We start from the raw sequence: 16294 nt of genomic DNA on the forward strand, positions 1-16294 counted from the left end.
TACAACACAAAAGAAAACAATATATTTCTTGATTTTAAGACTTTATTTACACATAAATTGCTTTGTTTCATTTGTGACTACTACAATGTCTGTAGTAGTGACACATGCTGTTGGGGGTGTACCTATTCATTTTAACAACAATTCGATTCATATCATAATTTGTGTTTGACAATCTGATTTACAGTTGATTTTGGCTCATTTTGAACAATCCGATTCACTGACCTAAAATTGATTCAGGGCATCTTTAGCCAAGAATTTAACCAGTGTGACTCAGATAAATACGTGTACTGAACAGTGCAGGTGAGGTTTTCAGATTCCTTGTATTTCTTGCAAGATAATCAAGAATTTGTTGAAAAGAATGTGAAAGCCTCTGTGTTTTTTTTGTTCTTGTTGTTTTTTCTTTTTAGTTGACATGGTGGATTATTTGCTCAATTTCAGACAGTTGTTGAGTAGGGAAGAGCACATGCTGCACTGCCTCAACCTATATGTTTGCCCCTCTAAACCATAAAGTGACATCAAAAGCTATTGGTTCAGATAATGCATATCTAAGGACACATGGACAGTTGTTGTAAACTGCACTATGCTTTCAGTGGTTTTGAGAGTAAAGTGAAAGTATCAAACTAAAACAATAAGATCGTAATGTTTTGCACCCGTTTTACTGAATTTGTTGAATTGCCATCGTATTAAACTGCTACACAAGTGGTGTTTAACAAAGAAAAATACTACAGATGCACCATTGAGTTTCCAAAACTAAAGCTCAACTGTCTTTTAATTTTTTTTTTTAAGTTTAGGTGTCAATGTAAACGGTTCAGTTCCATTACCTGTTACATTTGCCAAATCTCTCAATGTGAAAAGAGGGCCTGCAGTTAGTATGTTTTCAAGATTGTCGCTCTCAAATTTAAAAGAACCTACCTTCTCCCTCTCACCTCTTATAATGGAAAAAAATCTGTTTACATTTCCAAAGACCTTTAGATTAGGTTAAGGAAATTTCTGCTCCAATTGTAATATGTTGTCCAGATCTGTCCAAATCTGCTGGAGGCATTATGCAGACAGCACAAAGGTGTGCCCAAAGAGACCAGCGATCCAGTGTAGATATGCATCACCGTGTTTCAGAATCATCTCATGTTATCAGACGATTTATAAAAACCCGCTTTCTGTTGGAAACTGCCTGCAGAGAGATCACAGCAAACCAAAAAAAAGTGTTTCCCTGCTAAAAAGAATTATCGCTCACAAGGATCCCAAAGGAAACCGGCCTTTCTTTGTTATTTATTTAGAGTTTAAAGAGATTATTTTAAGGCAGTATTGGAAATTAAATGCATTTTGAGTGTAATTATGTAAAAGTTTTCAAAACATGAAACTTCATAATGCAAAAGATAAATGAGTTTTCAGATTTAAAGCTGCAGCGATGTGCCAGAGTTGTGGTAGACGGAGTTCACTGGAGGATCAGAGGTCTGAAAGGCCCTGAGCTTCTGTTGGCAACAGATTAGGGTCAAAAGAAGAAAAGAAAAAAAAAGAACTAAAACATCAGCATTGCCAATGAGGGAAAGCGTCAAGCTCTTGTGAGACGGGAACAGTTCAAAGAGTGAGGAGTGTGACTGCAATTCAATCAAGCAGAAAATGATAGCAACCTGGCCCCTGACCAAAAGCAGATTGGAGGCAGGTATGCCATTAATTACTGATTGTTCATTTTGCCTTTGGTAAATTCATTATTTGCCACTGTCAAATTATTTTTACTCAGTCGCTAGTTTTATTTAAAAGAATTGTTTTGAACACAAAGTTCAACAGAGACCTGCGAGCTGCAGGGATGGGGATGTGAAAGATCGGTCCATGTCGTCTTTCAGGCAGTGTTTCTGCAGATCTACAGGGGGACTCTGTTCCATGTTAAACAACAAGCCGCCACCTGTTCTCATTTCATCTCTCGCATCGTTTGCCGTGCCTCTTGGACTGCTGGCGAAGGGCAGACACCCAGGTATTCTTTGAGGAAAAGAGACAAGTTTCCCATTCAGAATCACTCCTCATCTCTTTCCTGATGACTGCCACCTGTTCAGCGCTGCCTCCCTCCCTTCCTCCTCGCCATGGCGACTTCACGGCACACACACACACACACACACACGTACACATCTAGCCTCTCTGTAAAAGGATGGGCAGATTGTTGCAGAGAATCAGCATGGATTTTTGGTGCCACTGGGGGGCAAAGAAGGGAAGAGGTGGGGATTTGGTGTTACTCAATGGCCCCGAGTTCCAGATGTCATTCTTTTTAATGACATAATTATGACTGTCTTGTGACTCTCTTTGCCCTTCAGTCTGCACTGGAAGCTGTGCACACCAGTAAATGCTTGCAAATACACACACATTTGCAGCATTTAATTAAAATTAAATGCCCGTGCACATTCTCTTTTTACAATTAAGACATCTTCCTGAAAAAAAGCAGCATGTAGGACTGATAAAAAAAGCATGTCTTAGAGATTTTTATTTCAATCCTGCACAATTCTGAAGCCTTTTTTTGACAACTAATTGGGTGCCACTTTCTTACACCCTAAAGTCGATCTGGACTGTCCTTTTCTGCTCTTTAAACATAGGCACTAAGGACCAGGAGACGTTTCTGCTCTTTTAAAGTAGATAAAAATGCATGCTCGCAGTGTGTAGCACTTTGTTTGCTAAATTCCGTCTTTGCTTGATGTAGGAGAGATGCGGCTTTTAGAGGTTCACGGTAATGAAAGGCGTTTTGATCTGGAGGGATGCAGCACAGCGGCGTGTGTGCAATGCAAAGTTGGAGCTGCCAAGAACTTTCAGCAAACACGCTCTCCATGAATACGTGAGGAACCGTGAAGCAAGATCACAATGCAAACCACAGTGAGCTGTCGCCGCTGCGCTCATGAGAAAGGCACTCCTGTGTCTAACGGAGCTAATTGGTGACCAGAGGAATCGAATAGAATGATAGATGGAGAGGGTCTCTGCGATTTCGGGTCTACTGGCACGACATCAGTGGATCTGAAGCTTACACTCTGGACAGAAATACATCTGCCAGCAGGTAACTCTACCTTTATTATTATTGCAAGAGCCACCAGTGTTTTCCTGGTATGCCAATTTATAGCAATATATGTGTTTGCAGGCTAATTCAAGCTGTCAACATCACCCCTGTTTATAGGTGAAAAATGGCTGCACCACGCAGTGCACCAGATGGCAGGAATGGATCATCAGTCTGAGACAGCAGACATGTGATGGATGGATTCCCCGGAGTAAACTGTTTCAAACTAAGAACCACACTGTGAGGACATTTGCTCATAAATTAGCACTTTGCTTTTAACATTGTGCACTAAAAGAAATTAAAAAAGCCCCTTTTTTTATTAAATTGCAGCATTGAGGTTGGTACAGAGCTCCCACACTAAGAGAAAATTGGAGCAAATAACTTTGGGTATAAAAACTACAAAATGCTTAATAGTATTCCATAATTAAATAGACTACAAAAAACTTTTGTGTGCTCAATTGTTTATAATTACATTTTTTTTTGTTTGGCTATCCATCTCTTTTGACATGATAGAATCAATTTCTGTTACTACTCTTTGGTAGTAAGTCATTTGTTCCTCTGAATAGTCTGTAAAATTTAAAAGGGGATATATTGCCATGTGTGTTAAGGTTGTTATGATTCATTTTAACAATTCAGTTCGTTTCACAATGTGTGGTTGTCCCTATGAGTCATAGTCTTTATTGGTTCGTTGTGAACGATCCGATACACTTACCTAAAATGGATCCAGGACATCTTTAACCAAAAATTCAACCAGTGTAACTCAGAGATAAATACCTGGAAACTGATTAGTGCAGGTGAAGATTTCTTGTTTTTCATAAAGTTCAGCCCAATGTTGTTTTTCCACATCAAAATATAACAAACAGAACATTATTAGAACATTCTGTATGGTCACATCACACGTCTTTGCAAAATGTGTTTAACACATCGGACTACAATGATGGTTTGATCATTTTTTTGCTGCCATCCGTCCGCTGTGTCCAAAAATTATTTGTCAATATCAATATACATAAAAATATTTCATTTTTAAATGATTTTATAGCAGTATTGGTCGATTCAATTAACAACATTACTTAGAGAGATCGATCTGGTTGGATTAAGAATATAAATCGATTAAGTTGATTCATCGTTACTGGTAATTATTTTTCCCAAATATTAATTCAAGCAGATTTTTTTGTATTTTGCTTTTTAACTCAAGTTTGGAGAACATTTCTGATCAGCCACTGATCATTCACATTGACAATAAAAGAAAAATGTATAACATTGTGTAACATTCCCAAACAAAATCTACCATTACTTTGTTAAATTAACATATTCTCTTGTATTTAATAGGTATTGTATGTACATAAAAACTAAAGAATCTATCAGTTTTCTGATATAAGGGATAAAAATATTTTGATCCTTTGCACATCTTTCATCTTCAATTATATAATTTTCACGTTAGATACCATACATACCTAACATAATTCCAAGTCTTTTATTTGTGTATGAAATCAGCTATTTGGAGAATATTTACAATATATTTCATGCCCAAATTCTAAATACTGGAAATTTTGTTGGCCATGAGCAAGCAAATTCAAAGTTTGTGCAAAAAATATTAAACTATTTAACCATAATCTGATTGGTTTTTCTGGTATTTGAATATGTGCAGGAACGTTCGAAGAATGGTGACAGTTTGTTTTTAAAACTTCCCGATTAGGAAGGCAGGATTTTCTGCAAGAAGCAACAAGGTGACTGGGGCAAAAAATTTCACATTTGTAGCCAAATCCCAAAAAGCATAAATGGCATGTCACCTCATGTCAGAGTGAACTCTCAGAGAAGTTAACTCTCTCCTTAAACCCCAAACACAACAGTTTGGAAAGCAGAAAATTAGAAGAAGAAAAAAGGCGAGAACAGCGAAAGCAGAGTTCCTTAGTGATGGAGGGTTCTCAATATGACACGCAGCCACCAGAGTGTGCCATGAATAAGTCATACCAAACGGGGCAGAGCGCAAGCAGTTGTGCATCTTCACCTCAGATGTCTGGAGAGGCTCGACAAGAAAAGCAGTTGACAAAGTCTTGCCTCCTCATCATCATGCAAAATGTGTTTCAGTGAATCCAAATCTGACACCATTACCCCATTGCATTCTCCTACAACAGAACTCCCTCAGCATTTCTCCAGTGACCTTAAAGCCAAGGATGGTAGCTTCATGAATAATCGTTCCCATGAGTCCGCGCTTCCCTCTCTGTATTTAAAGACCACCCGGATCGTCTTAGTAAATTAGGCAAGCAGAGCTCTGGGACTAGCTGTCAATTTGTGCTCGCTGTGGAAAGAATCTCTTTAGAACTCCCTGATTTTATCCATTAATCCAAGATCAACCTGCTCATGTGCATCACTGGTTCAAGCTTTCATACAAACTTAGAGAATTTGACATAAAAAAACAACACTTTTTTTAGAATATAATTTTATTTATAATTTATAATTGGCAGATACAAAAAAACTCTGGAACTGTATCCAAAATGTGCAATAAATCACTGCTGATTTTTTCTCTCCAAAAGAAAATACAAAAAAAAGACCAACTACTTTGGAAAGTTAACACCAATGTAAACTGGAGTGAATTGGTAATTCTACAAAGGTTTCCACTAATCGCTACGATTTCTCTTTTAACCAACTGCAGTCGTTAACACATTGCAAATCTGCTTTGCTCTCCCAAGATGTTAACCAAGGTCCCTGTGTGTGCAGACATCTACATTGGTGACATTCCATTTCCCAACTGTTAAATACAAGAAAGGCAATCATATCCATAAGCAGCACAAATGTGTAAAACACATCAAAGTAAAGAAATTCTAATTGTACCAAGGTGTTCATGTGAGAAAGGACAAACCAAGAAAAAAAAAAGGCCATGTCCAAAAGTCGGGTTGTAAACGATTACCTTCACTCAGAGATACGCAAGGAATGAGGTTGAAGCTTGAGTGCTGGTAAATCTTCAGCGGATGAACAAGCATCAACCTCTGGAATCAAACGTTGGAGGAAATGACATCTAACAAGGAGCCAGGATCCAGAGAACTTTCAGCAGCATAACAATTATGTGAAACCAGCTTTCAGATGAAAAGTTGCAAATCAAATCGGAAATACAACTAAAAGAACATTGTACTTAAAAAGACTAAACATTTTATGTTCACATTTCAACAGAAACACATCCACTCACAAAACAAAATTAACAAAAAACAAAAGGGTACGAGAAAATTTACATCCACATTCTCGCCGCCGTCCCACCCCTTTGACAGCTAATTGGCATTAGCGGAGGTTTTGACGGGATGGCGGCGCAATACCCTTTAAGTCCCACAGATATGACGAAAAACAAAACTATTACTCTTAGTTATATGAATACATCAGGGTGAATGCATGACTTTCTTTTTACAGACCATCTGAGGGGCAAAGTCAAGGCAGGAGAGGATCCAAGCATGTCACAAATGTTCAAGTGCAAATAATGTGTCATTGTAGTTTTTATGCCCCCCCCCCCATCGCGGTGCTTTCTGAAACTGGTAGGCAGGCAGATAAAATGGATACCTCAAACAAGCGTACATTCCTTTTGTACAGCCCCGTCCCCCAGACGGAAGATGTCAGAACACTAAACAAAAACGATATGACTAGAATTTCAAATAGAAAAACACATTTCTTGTAAGTAGAATGTCCAGCCCACATTTTGTGACATGAAAAAAAAAAAAAACAACACATCTGTCTAGACAGTCAACTTAAATCCTTCATTCCTATACAAATCAAAGCTTTAAAAGTCTTTAAACATGCAACACCATTCAAAGTTCCTATCTACTTCTGCTGTGCTAGATTCACGGTTTAAGGTAACGACAGCTATGCTCTTAACAATCGGTCGAAATTGTCCGGGACCATTTTCCTAATACTTTTAAGGACACTGATGTCAGAATGGATTCTCATTCACAATGTTAAAATAATTCCCTGTCAAGTATCCATATAAAGCACTTGCGTAGCATACGGTGTGCTGTTCCCTTTACTTCAGCACAAACGGCCCAGTAGAGAGATATTGTGTAGAATAGTGCAGCTTTGTGAGGACTCGGATGGAAAAAGAGATGAAGAAAAAAGTTGGGTTTTTTTTTGCTGATTTTAAAAGAAAATGTACTCAGAGGTAACAGCATGTAGGCGTGTCCTGTGACCCAGACATCCAATCTAAGACGAGAGGACATGAAGGCTTTACCCTATCTGTTCAACTTGCAGTTTTCTGCTTTATTCGATTTATTTCTGGCATTAATTTCTAGCTAACCCAAATTAACCGAATGGAAATCTTTCATGGGGCATATCGAACTTTGCCCTTAAAAAACCTTTAAGCCGAAGCTGCAATGAAACAATAAACCAATCTATCTCTCCTCTATTTGTTGTGACGTCTGCATTCATAAAGGACAACGCAACAGCGGCCCTAAATGACAGTCTTAAAGCCGTTACGACATGAGGATACAAGCATTACATACACGGAAAACGTTGTTAGGCCTGAGCTCAAGTGCAGCTTTAAGATTCCAAATGCAGGAAAAAAATATGAGCATATTTTAGAAAGGTTTCAACTTTTCGCGCCTTTTTTTTTCTTTTACAAACAGCACATTAAAATCCAGCATTAACAGTACCTTTAGGCAAAAATGATGCATAAGGAGTAAATGCAGCCAAATAAAAAGCTACATCTTTGACCAAATTTTTATACACTTTAAAAAGCCTGGAAAAATGTATACAACGTCTGATATACAATGTTACCAACATTATTATGACTTAGCTCAGAAAATGTTACATAGCTCTTTGGTTAGTGTTAGAACTTCTGACCCAATAGATTAAAAAAAAAAAAAAAAAGTATGATTTTTTTTTTCTTTCATACTGAATGTTTGAGAACCAGTACAGCCGCAGAAAAATAGGACAAAATAAAAGTCAGCACCATTCTAATTAAAGATCAAAAATATTTAGATATTAGTCAAAAGTGAGATTAGGCAGAAAAACAGACCATACTGTCACACAGGTGACCGAAGTCTGTCCGTGTTCTAATAATACTCCAATGTTCAACATTAGAGTCCGATTGTGCTGAAGATGTCCACGTTTGAAAACTCAATTAATAAAATAAAGTCACATCTTGAAATTATTTCTAAAATGTAAAACTTGTTTGGGGAAGAAAAAAAAAAAAGCAGACTTAGAAATTCAGCATTACATTTCATTTTTTCCAGTTGGCTCTACTCTACTTTCAAAACCATTTCTATGTGCGGTGCTGGGTAGCACACATGTCCACATATTGTGAATGCCAACGCTCAAATAGCTACACTACTATGCAGAACACCTTTACTATATTTTTGCAGTAGATTATTTGCTGGCCTAAATGACTGGAAGTTGTGTTATGAAACCCAGTGGAAAAACAGCAGAGCAATGGAATGGAGGACTTCACAGTGACAAAGTCACTGAGAAACAAATCAAGGGCTACCTGAACCAACCATCTCAAAACTGCGGCTGTCTGTAAACCTTGTTTCAATCTCATGCCTGAACACAAATGTGCAAACTGTCGTGTTTCTGTGTCAGTAGTGTTTCTCCTGCAGATAGTCTTTCATTTTGTTAGGTAAGGGCAATTTTTGGATCAGGTCTATTCTGGTGTATTGCCTAATGACAAAGCGGCAAAGATACTGCAGAGAGCGCACTTGCATAAACCGGGATACTGGGTTAGTCAGTCTGACAGGATAAGTTGCAGAACCTGGCAGGCGAGACCTGGAATAACAAAAAGCTCCGTTCTCAGAGTCTTTGATGGAGTGTTCAATTAAATCAACAATCGATGTGTGTCCCTCCACATCAGGCTGTTCATAAAAGCTGAAGCGTCCGTTGGAGTGTTCAATACGGGTGTGGAGAGTTTTGCTCTGCGACCTGAAGCTCAGGCTGAGCAGGTACCTGTCATCGGAACTGTCTCTGACTAAGAACGAACCGTCGGCCAAGTTAAAGAGCTTTTCCTCTGCTTCCCATCTTGTGATGGGACCCCAGTACCAGCCCTGCCTTGCGAGCTTCTTCAGCTCCTCTGTCAGACTGGTCACTACCATGGGGCCACTGCTCTGGACGGAGTCATACACCCGACTCACTCCTGGGGCTGAATTTGGGTCAAAGTTGAGGTGGTGTCTTACCCTCTCAGCTACCTGGCTGTCTGAGGTGCTGAAGCCTGAAAAAGTCCTAGGAATGTGTCCATTATTTGTCATGGGCGACAGGAGTGGCGAGAGCGGAGGTGGGACCTCTACTCGAGAGCTTTGAAGCACGATACCAGCAGAACTAATAAGAATACTATTAACTGAAGTTTCCATGAAGAGGTCCGGGTGCATCCCACTAACCAGGTCGTGTTCTTCTGGTCCCTGGTGTGTGTGGATGGACCCGCTTTCTGCTTCTGTCCCCACCTCCATGGGAGAGGATGTGTCCAGGCAGAAGGAGTGGGACCCTTCTGGGTACATTCCCTCATCTAAAGGCATTGTGTATGGGATATAGTGCTGGGGGGTCAGCCCCAGCACAACAGGCACATCATTTTCATCAATGTTTAGATGCAGCTCACCATTTTGTGGCTGCTGGAGATTCTTTAAGGACTCGGGCTGATCCTGAAAGAGCCCTTCCATTTGGTAGTTTTTAAAGTCTTTTCTGACACCATTTAGGTTTGGACTTGGGCATGGAGAGTGAACCATGGCTTTGACCTTTACCTCCATTTTGATGCAAGCATCATCAGAGTTGACTGAGCGCAGAGGCCACGGTGAGGGGCTATAGTGCTGACTCCACAAAGAGGGAGATCTAAGGGGTCTTTGAGCTTTTAACTCGTTGCAGCTTATGGGCACAGACGATGATGAGAGGGTGTCGTCGTCATCCACCGAACCTATAGCAGACGATCCTCCTTTTACTTTTGCCTTCTGCTTTGTGGATAGCCTTCTCTTCAGTGATCCCATCAAGCTTTCATTTTTAGAGCGATTCTTGGTTTGGCCTCCTTTCTCATCTTCACCAACAAGATCACAGCCGGAAAGCTCTTTGGTGTAGCATCCCCCAAATATTGACTCTTCCTTAGAGAACTCTGTAGTCACTGAAGGCTGTTCGAGCATAACAAAGTCCCCTTCATCTTTGCCCTTTATGTTGAGGGTCTTGCGGATGGTCTTAAGGCTTATTTTCTTCATTCTGTTAGCCCCTCCAAAGTGGGGGCATGGGGTGGCTCTCCAGGTATCCTGACGACAGTACTATCCACGGTGTCTTCCCATCAGCCCACATGAAAAAAGTCATGCACAATGTGGACCGGCAGCATCCTGTAAAACATAAAATAATTTTTCATTGAACTAAAGTAATATTTTAAATTTGTGTAGATTTTTTTTCACTCAAATAATTCTTCTGACTTTAATAGTTAGAATCAGACTTGAAAAAAAACAAACAGGTACCCCTAATAAAAAAATAAACGAAGAATTCAACAACTCTACTTATAGGTTATTTCAGGTTATGCTTCTTGATTTATCCACAGTTGTGTTTCTTTCATTTTTGACAGCAGATTTAACAATGTTTTCTTGTTTACATCACAGCAGTGTTAACTACAATTATCTTTTGATCTATTTTCAAAGCTTTCCCAGTAGTCTTTTTTAATTATGATTATGCCGTTTTTTTTTTAGACAAAACCAACAAAGCTGTTTCATTTTCTAAGACATAGTTTCTGCAGAGCAGCAGTAGTTCATTAGAAATTCACCTCTGAGTAGTGGGTGTGATCGCTGGCGCAGAGCAACCCCACAGCCCTTTCCCATCATTGAGCCGTTTACCCTCTCTCCCACTAACCTTTAACCCCTCACACCCCCTACCCATGAAAAACAAGAATGGCGAGTAATATTTGAGCTATCCAGCGACACAGTTTTGAGCCAGATACCACCTCAGATCAGGAAAACAAAGGCATACATGGATCTAGTTGTCTACAAGTGAATCCATCAGAATGGAGCAGATCAGGGAGCATGTGGCCTGAATTTTCTATGTAACATATATGATCTTTTTCCATACTGCATTTTTTGTCTGCTTCTGATTCAAAGAGATTTGAAAAAAGAAACTGAGAAATAAGCTCAATTTTCTTGATTTATGTCCTCCCATCATCAGAAAAAAAGGCCACAAGAACATGTTAGAAACACCCTGAACACAAATTTCATTGGAGTGTCTTTAAGGACAAAATAGCCATCAGGCCTAAGTTTAAAACTATGTACAAATCTATATACATGATCTGCCTGAACCCTTTCAATTGCAATGTGTCATTCTCAAGACATAAATATGTATCCTTGCTTTTTTCGTCCTTACAGCAAATTGTTTATTACATACGAAATTTAATGGACATTGCAACTTTCAGTGATTAAACAAAGCTGGTAGTTAATCAAGACAGCTGCAAAGTGATTACTCACTATTATCTGCGGGGAAATGGTGACTCAGTTGGCTGGGTCAAGTTCCACCTCCATCACCTTATTTTCTCCTTAGGAAAAAACAAACAAACCAATATGTAGATTCCTCACACACACAAAAATAAGCGTTAGAAGAAATACAACTACATAAAACTGTGTTACATTAGTTTTCTCCTGACATGCAAAGGCCCAAGGACAACACCATGCTGCTTCCAGCAAAGCTTTACCTTTGTTTGAGCTGTATACTTTTCCCTATTTAACGACAATGTTATTAAGTACTCCAACAGAATTGCTGTTTTCCCCCGTACACTTATAAGACAATAAAATGTGTCAAATAACGCTGTTGGAAGTGCAAGAGTAGCATCCAATGCTAGCATGAAAGTGCTTCTAGCAGAGCTAATTTCAAGAAGCTTTTTCAATCTGTAACAAATGCAAAAACTAATTTAAAAAAATAAAACATTTCCTACCTGTGCGCGTTCAATACACTTCTAAACCAGGAGACTGTGTTGTAAATCTCGGGGAGTAGATTGTGAAATATTTTCTCCTTTACAATTGTTGGCTAACGTTAGCTAGGCTAATGCTAACTTACCAGCCCTATGTCAGCTAGCATTGTTAGCGTTTTTAAATCGAAAACATTACCATTACTTTCGTTTAGTCCACCTCCGAATTGACACAAAGCCACAATGCGTTACTATATGCAAATACGACCTTTGTTTTAACTCACAGAAGTGAAGCGACGGGCGGATAAACACTAACGTGATATCTTCTAGCCAAGGTGGGCTAACCCTTTTGTAGCTCGCGGCCTGTTTCTTTCTTCCTTTGTTGCCTGTTGAATTATGGGAGTCGAGTCGGTGCGTTCGCATGCAGAGAGTCAGACACAGAGCAGTGAGCTTTCACATCCCAAAGGCACAAGCTGTGCAGGCTGCCCTGCCAGTCACTAATGATTAACATAATCGGAACACACAAGTAGACTGTTTTTAATCCAACTATCTGGATTTACAATTAGGATTTATTAAATTGCAACAAACAAAGTATTTTTTTTTTTAAAACAAATCTTTTACCCTTCAAAATACAAATATGTAACCAAGAAGAAAAAAATTCAAATTAATTTATTTTGATGACTAAATCAGCATTAAAGCTTTTGAGAAAAATGGATTGAACTTGACTGTTAGTAATTTTGTTTTTTCTATTAATCATTCATAAAAAATACAACATTCTTAGATTTCAGAAGATTGGTTCTTAATTTCAGATTACCATCAGGTTTAATGACAGAATAAGATAAAATATGTACACATAACAACAACAACAATAATAATAATAAAGAGATGATTGAGTTAATTTTTCATATGTCAAAACAACCTTTTTGTTTTGTTTTTAATAAAAGTGTATTGTATTCTAAACCCTGACATGATTTAAGAATATGGAGGAAAAATGACAAAAATGATTTCATAATTATAATGGATTTATTAGCAGTTTTTCAGAGGATTGAAGCATTTACAATGTGTCCTTTATTCATTCAGTCCTCATTCATACTTGGTGATGGTAGCTACTGATGTAGCTACAGCTGCCCTGGGACAGACTGACAGAGGCGTGGCTGCCAGTGTGCACCTTCGGCCCCTCTGACCATCACCTTGACATTCATACGCATTCACACACCAGTGGAGCCACACTGGAGGCAGGGAGGGTGAAGTGTCTTGCCCAAGGACACGATGACAGGTAACTGGGGGGAGCGGGAAACGAACCGCCCCTAAATGTAATATTATAATATAAATACATAGCTTTAAATAAACAGCTAAAAGAAGAAATTTTACTAAGTTTGCTACTTTCTACAGAAAGTTTTGGTAAAGTGATTGTTTAGTTCTGACCTTATTGAAATACTTAAAAGAAATGTTTGATTCAGCAGGGTGTCTTGATACAATGTCACTTTTGATACAGTGGTGGAAAATATTGGTACCCCTCAGTTAAAGAAATAAAGTCCACAATGCTCACTAAAATGACTTGAAATGTTCAAAAGTAACAATAAATTAAAATGTATTAAAAATTAAATAATCAAAATCAAATAAAATAATCAATTAAATAATCAATTAAATAATCAAAATCAGCCATTACTTCTAGTTGTTGATTAACAGAATTATTTAAAAAAAACAAACAAATCTAGCCACAGGGGTTGTAATCTAGCCACAGGGGTTGCAAGCCAGTTGCCTCTGTGCCGGTCCCAAGCCCGGATAAATAGAGAGGGTTGCGTCAGGAAGGGCATCCGGCGTAAAAATTGCCAAAATAACCATGCGAATCATCCACAACACTTTAGACATACCGGATCGGTCGAGGCCCGGGTTAACAACGACCGCCACCGATGCTGTTAACCTACAGGGTGTCGGTGGAAATTTGACTACTGTTGGTCGAAGAAAGAGGGGAGGCAGAAGGGTCCGTGGCCAGAGAGAGAAGGGAAAAGGCAGGAACATAGGTTTGAGAATAGGGACTCTTAACGTTGGCACAATGACAGGGAAAGGCAGAGAGCTGGCAGACATGATGGAGAGAAGGAAGGTAGATGTACTGTGTGTGCAGGAGACAAGGTGGAAGGGCAGCAAGGCACGTAGTATTGGAGGAGGATACAAACTGTTCTATCATGGTGTTGATAGGAAGAGAAACGGGGTAGGAGTGATTCTGAAGGGGGAGTTTGTAAACAGTGTTCTAGAGGTGAAAAGAGTCTCAGACAGGATGATGAGCCTAAAGTTAGAAATTGAAGGGGTGATGGTGAATGTAGTCAGTGGGTATGCGCCACAGGTTGGCTGTGAGTTAGAAGTGAAGGAGAGATTCTGGAGTGAGTTGGATGAGGTCATAGAGAGTATCCCCAGAGGAGAGAGAGTTGTTATTGGAGCAGACTTTAATGGCCATGTTGGTGAGGGCAACAGAGGTGATGAGGAGGTGATGGGCAGGTTTGGTGTGAAGGAAAGGAATCTGGAGGGACAGATGGTGGTGGACTTTGCGAAGAGGATGGAAATGGCGGTAGTCAACACTTACTTCCAGAAGAGAGAGGAACATAGAGTGACATACAGAAGTGGAGGTAGGAGTACTCAGGTGGACTACATCCTATGTAGACGAGGTCATTTGAGAGAGGTTAATGACTGCAAAGTGGTGGTAGGAGAGAGTGTAGCCAGACAGCACCGCATGGTGGTGTGTAAGATGACTCTGGAGGTCAGGAAGAAGAAGATAGGGAAAACAGAAAAGAAGACCAAGTGGTGGAAGCTACAGAATGAAGAAACTTGTGAGGAATTTAGGCAGAAGTTGAGGCAGGTCCTGGGTGGTCAGGATGAGCTTCCAGAGGACTGGGAAACTACAGCAGAGATTATCAGGGAAACAGGTAGGAAGGTGCTAGGTGTGTCATCTGGAAAGAGGAAAGACGGTAAAGAGACTTGGTGGTGGAATGAGGAAGTACAGGAATGCGTCCAGAGGAAGAGGTTGGCTAAAAGGAAGTGGGATGTAGAAAGGACTGAGGAAGGTAGACAGGAGTACAAGGAAGCGCAGCGTAGAGTGAAGAGAGAGGTGGCAAAGGCCAAACAGAAAGCTTACGATGAGCTATATGACAGGTTAGACACAAAGGAAGGAGAGAAGGACTTGTACAGGCTAGCCAGACAGAGAGACAGAGATGGGAAGGACGTGCAACAGATAAGGGTGATTAAGGACAGAGATGGAAAGGTGCTAACAACCCAAGAGAGTGTACAGAAAAGATGGAAGGAGTATTTTGAGGAGCTGATGAACGAGGAAAATGACAGGGAAAGAAGGGAGGAAGATGTGGTTGTTGTGGAGCAGGAAGTAGCAGAGATTGGAAAGGATGAGGTTAGGAAGGCTCTGAAAAGGATGAAGAGCGGAAAGGCCGTTGGTCCTGATGACGTACCTGTGGAGGTATGGAAGTGCCTAGGAGAGACAGGAGAGGAATTTCTAACGAGGTTGTTCAATAGGATTTTAGAGAGTGAGAAGATGCCTGAGGAATGGAGGAGAAGCGTTCTGGTTCCGATCTTTAAGAACAAGGGTGACATGCAGAACTGCAGCAACTATAGAGGAATAAAGTTGATGAGCCACACAATGAAGCTGTGGGAAAGAGTAGTGGAAGCCAGGCTTAGGAAGAAGGTGGAGATCTGTGAGCAGCAGTATGGTTTCATGCCCCGTAAGAGCACCACTGATGCCATTTTTGCTTTGAGAATGTTGATGGAAAAGTACAGAGAAGGTCAGAAGGAGCTGCATTGTGTGTTCGTAGATTTAGAGAAGGCGTATGACAGGGTGCCGAGGGAGGAGCTGTGGTACTGTATGAGGTCGTCTGGAGTGGCAGAGAAGTATGTCAGAGTAGTTCAGGACATGTATGAGAGAAGTATGACGGTGGTGAGATGTGCTGTAGGTCAGACAGAGGAGTTCAAGGTGGAAGTGGGACTACACCAAGGATCAGCTTTGAGTCCTTTTTTGTTTGCTATGCTGATGGACAGGCTGACAGACGAGGTAAGACAGGAATCTCCCTGGACAATGATGTTTGCGGATGACATTGTAATTTGCAGTGAGAGTAGAGAGCAGGTGGAGGAACAGCTAGAGAGGTGGAGGTTTGCTCTGGAAAGAAGAGGCATGAAGGTCAGTCGTAGTAAGACAGAATACATGTGTCTGAACGAGAGGGATCAAGGTAGAAGCGTTAGGTTACAGGGGGCTGAGGTGAAGAAGGTGCAGGAGTTTAAGTACTTGGGGTCAACAGTTCAGTGTGATGGGGAGTGTGGAAAAGAGGTGAAGAGGCGAGTGCAGGCAGGTGGGAGCGGGTGGAGGAAAGTGTCAGGAGTGTTGTGTGACAGAAGAGTGCCAGCAAGACTCAAAGGAAAGGTGT

At 40.2% G+C, this 16294-nt stretch overlaps 1 protein-coding gene and 1 long non-coding RNA gene across 5 annotated transcripts; one reads left to right on the plus strand and one right to left on the minus strand.

Annotated features, from left to right (window-relative positions):
- The first annotated feature begins 2580 nt into the window (after window positions 1–2580).
- LOC144988481 (uncharacterized) lies at window positions 2581–3322 on the plus strand. The gene is made up of 2 exons (XR_013652412.1): window positions 2581–3031; window positions 3113–3322. It is a non-coding gene; the product is annotated as an uncharacterized LOC144988481 (long non-coding RNA).
- Window positions 3323–5907: 2585 nt separating this feature from the next.
- Window positions 5908–12365, minus strand: socs6a (suppressor of cytokine signaling 6a). Of its 4 annotated transcripts, none has more exons than XM_011488777.4 (3): window positions 12158–12365; window positions 11437–11504; window positions 5908–10317 (listed from the first exon to the last, which is right to left on the minus strand). In XM_011488777.4, exon 3 carries the CDS (start codon window positions 10189–10191, stop codon window positions 8581–8583), a length of 1611 nt encoding a protein of 536 aa, XP_011487079.1. In that variant the 5' UTR covers window positions 10192–10317; window positions 11437–11504; window positions 12158–12365; the 3' UTR covers window positions 5908–8580. The 4 variants fall into 4 exon arrangements, with proteins under 4 accessions (XP_011487079.1, XP_011487078.1, XP_078794292.1 ...); XM_011488776.4 differs by having other exon boundaries at window positions 11901–12340; XM_078938166.1 differs by having other exon boundaries at window positions 12190–12337.
- Window positions 12366–16294: the final 3929 nt, after the last annotated feature.

This window comes from Oryzias latipes, chromosome 20 (genome assembly GCF_053564925.1).
Source record: "Oryzias latipes strain Hd-rR chromosome 20, Olatipes_Hd-rR_3.1".
Lineage (NCBI taxonomy): Eukaryota > Metazoa > Chordata > Actinopteri > Beloniformes > Adrianichthyidae > Oryzias > Oryzias latipes.

What these genes read in the sequence shown, in the direction of transcription:
- socs6a (XM_011488777.4), bottom strand. Translation starts at nt 10,191, where the DNA reads ATGAAGAAAATAAGCCTTAAGACCATCCGCAAGACCCTCAACATAAAG.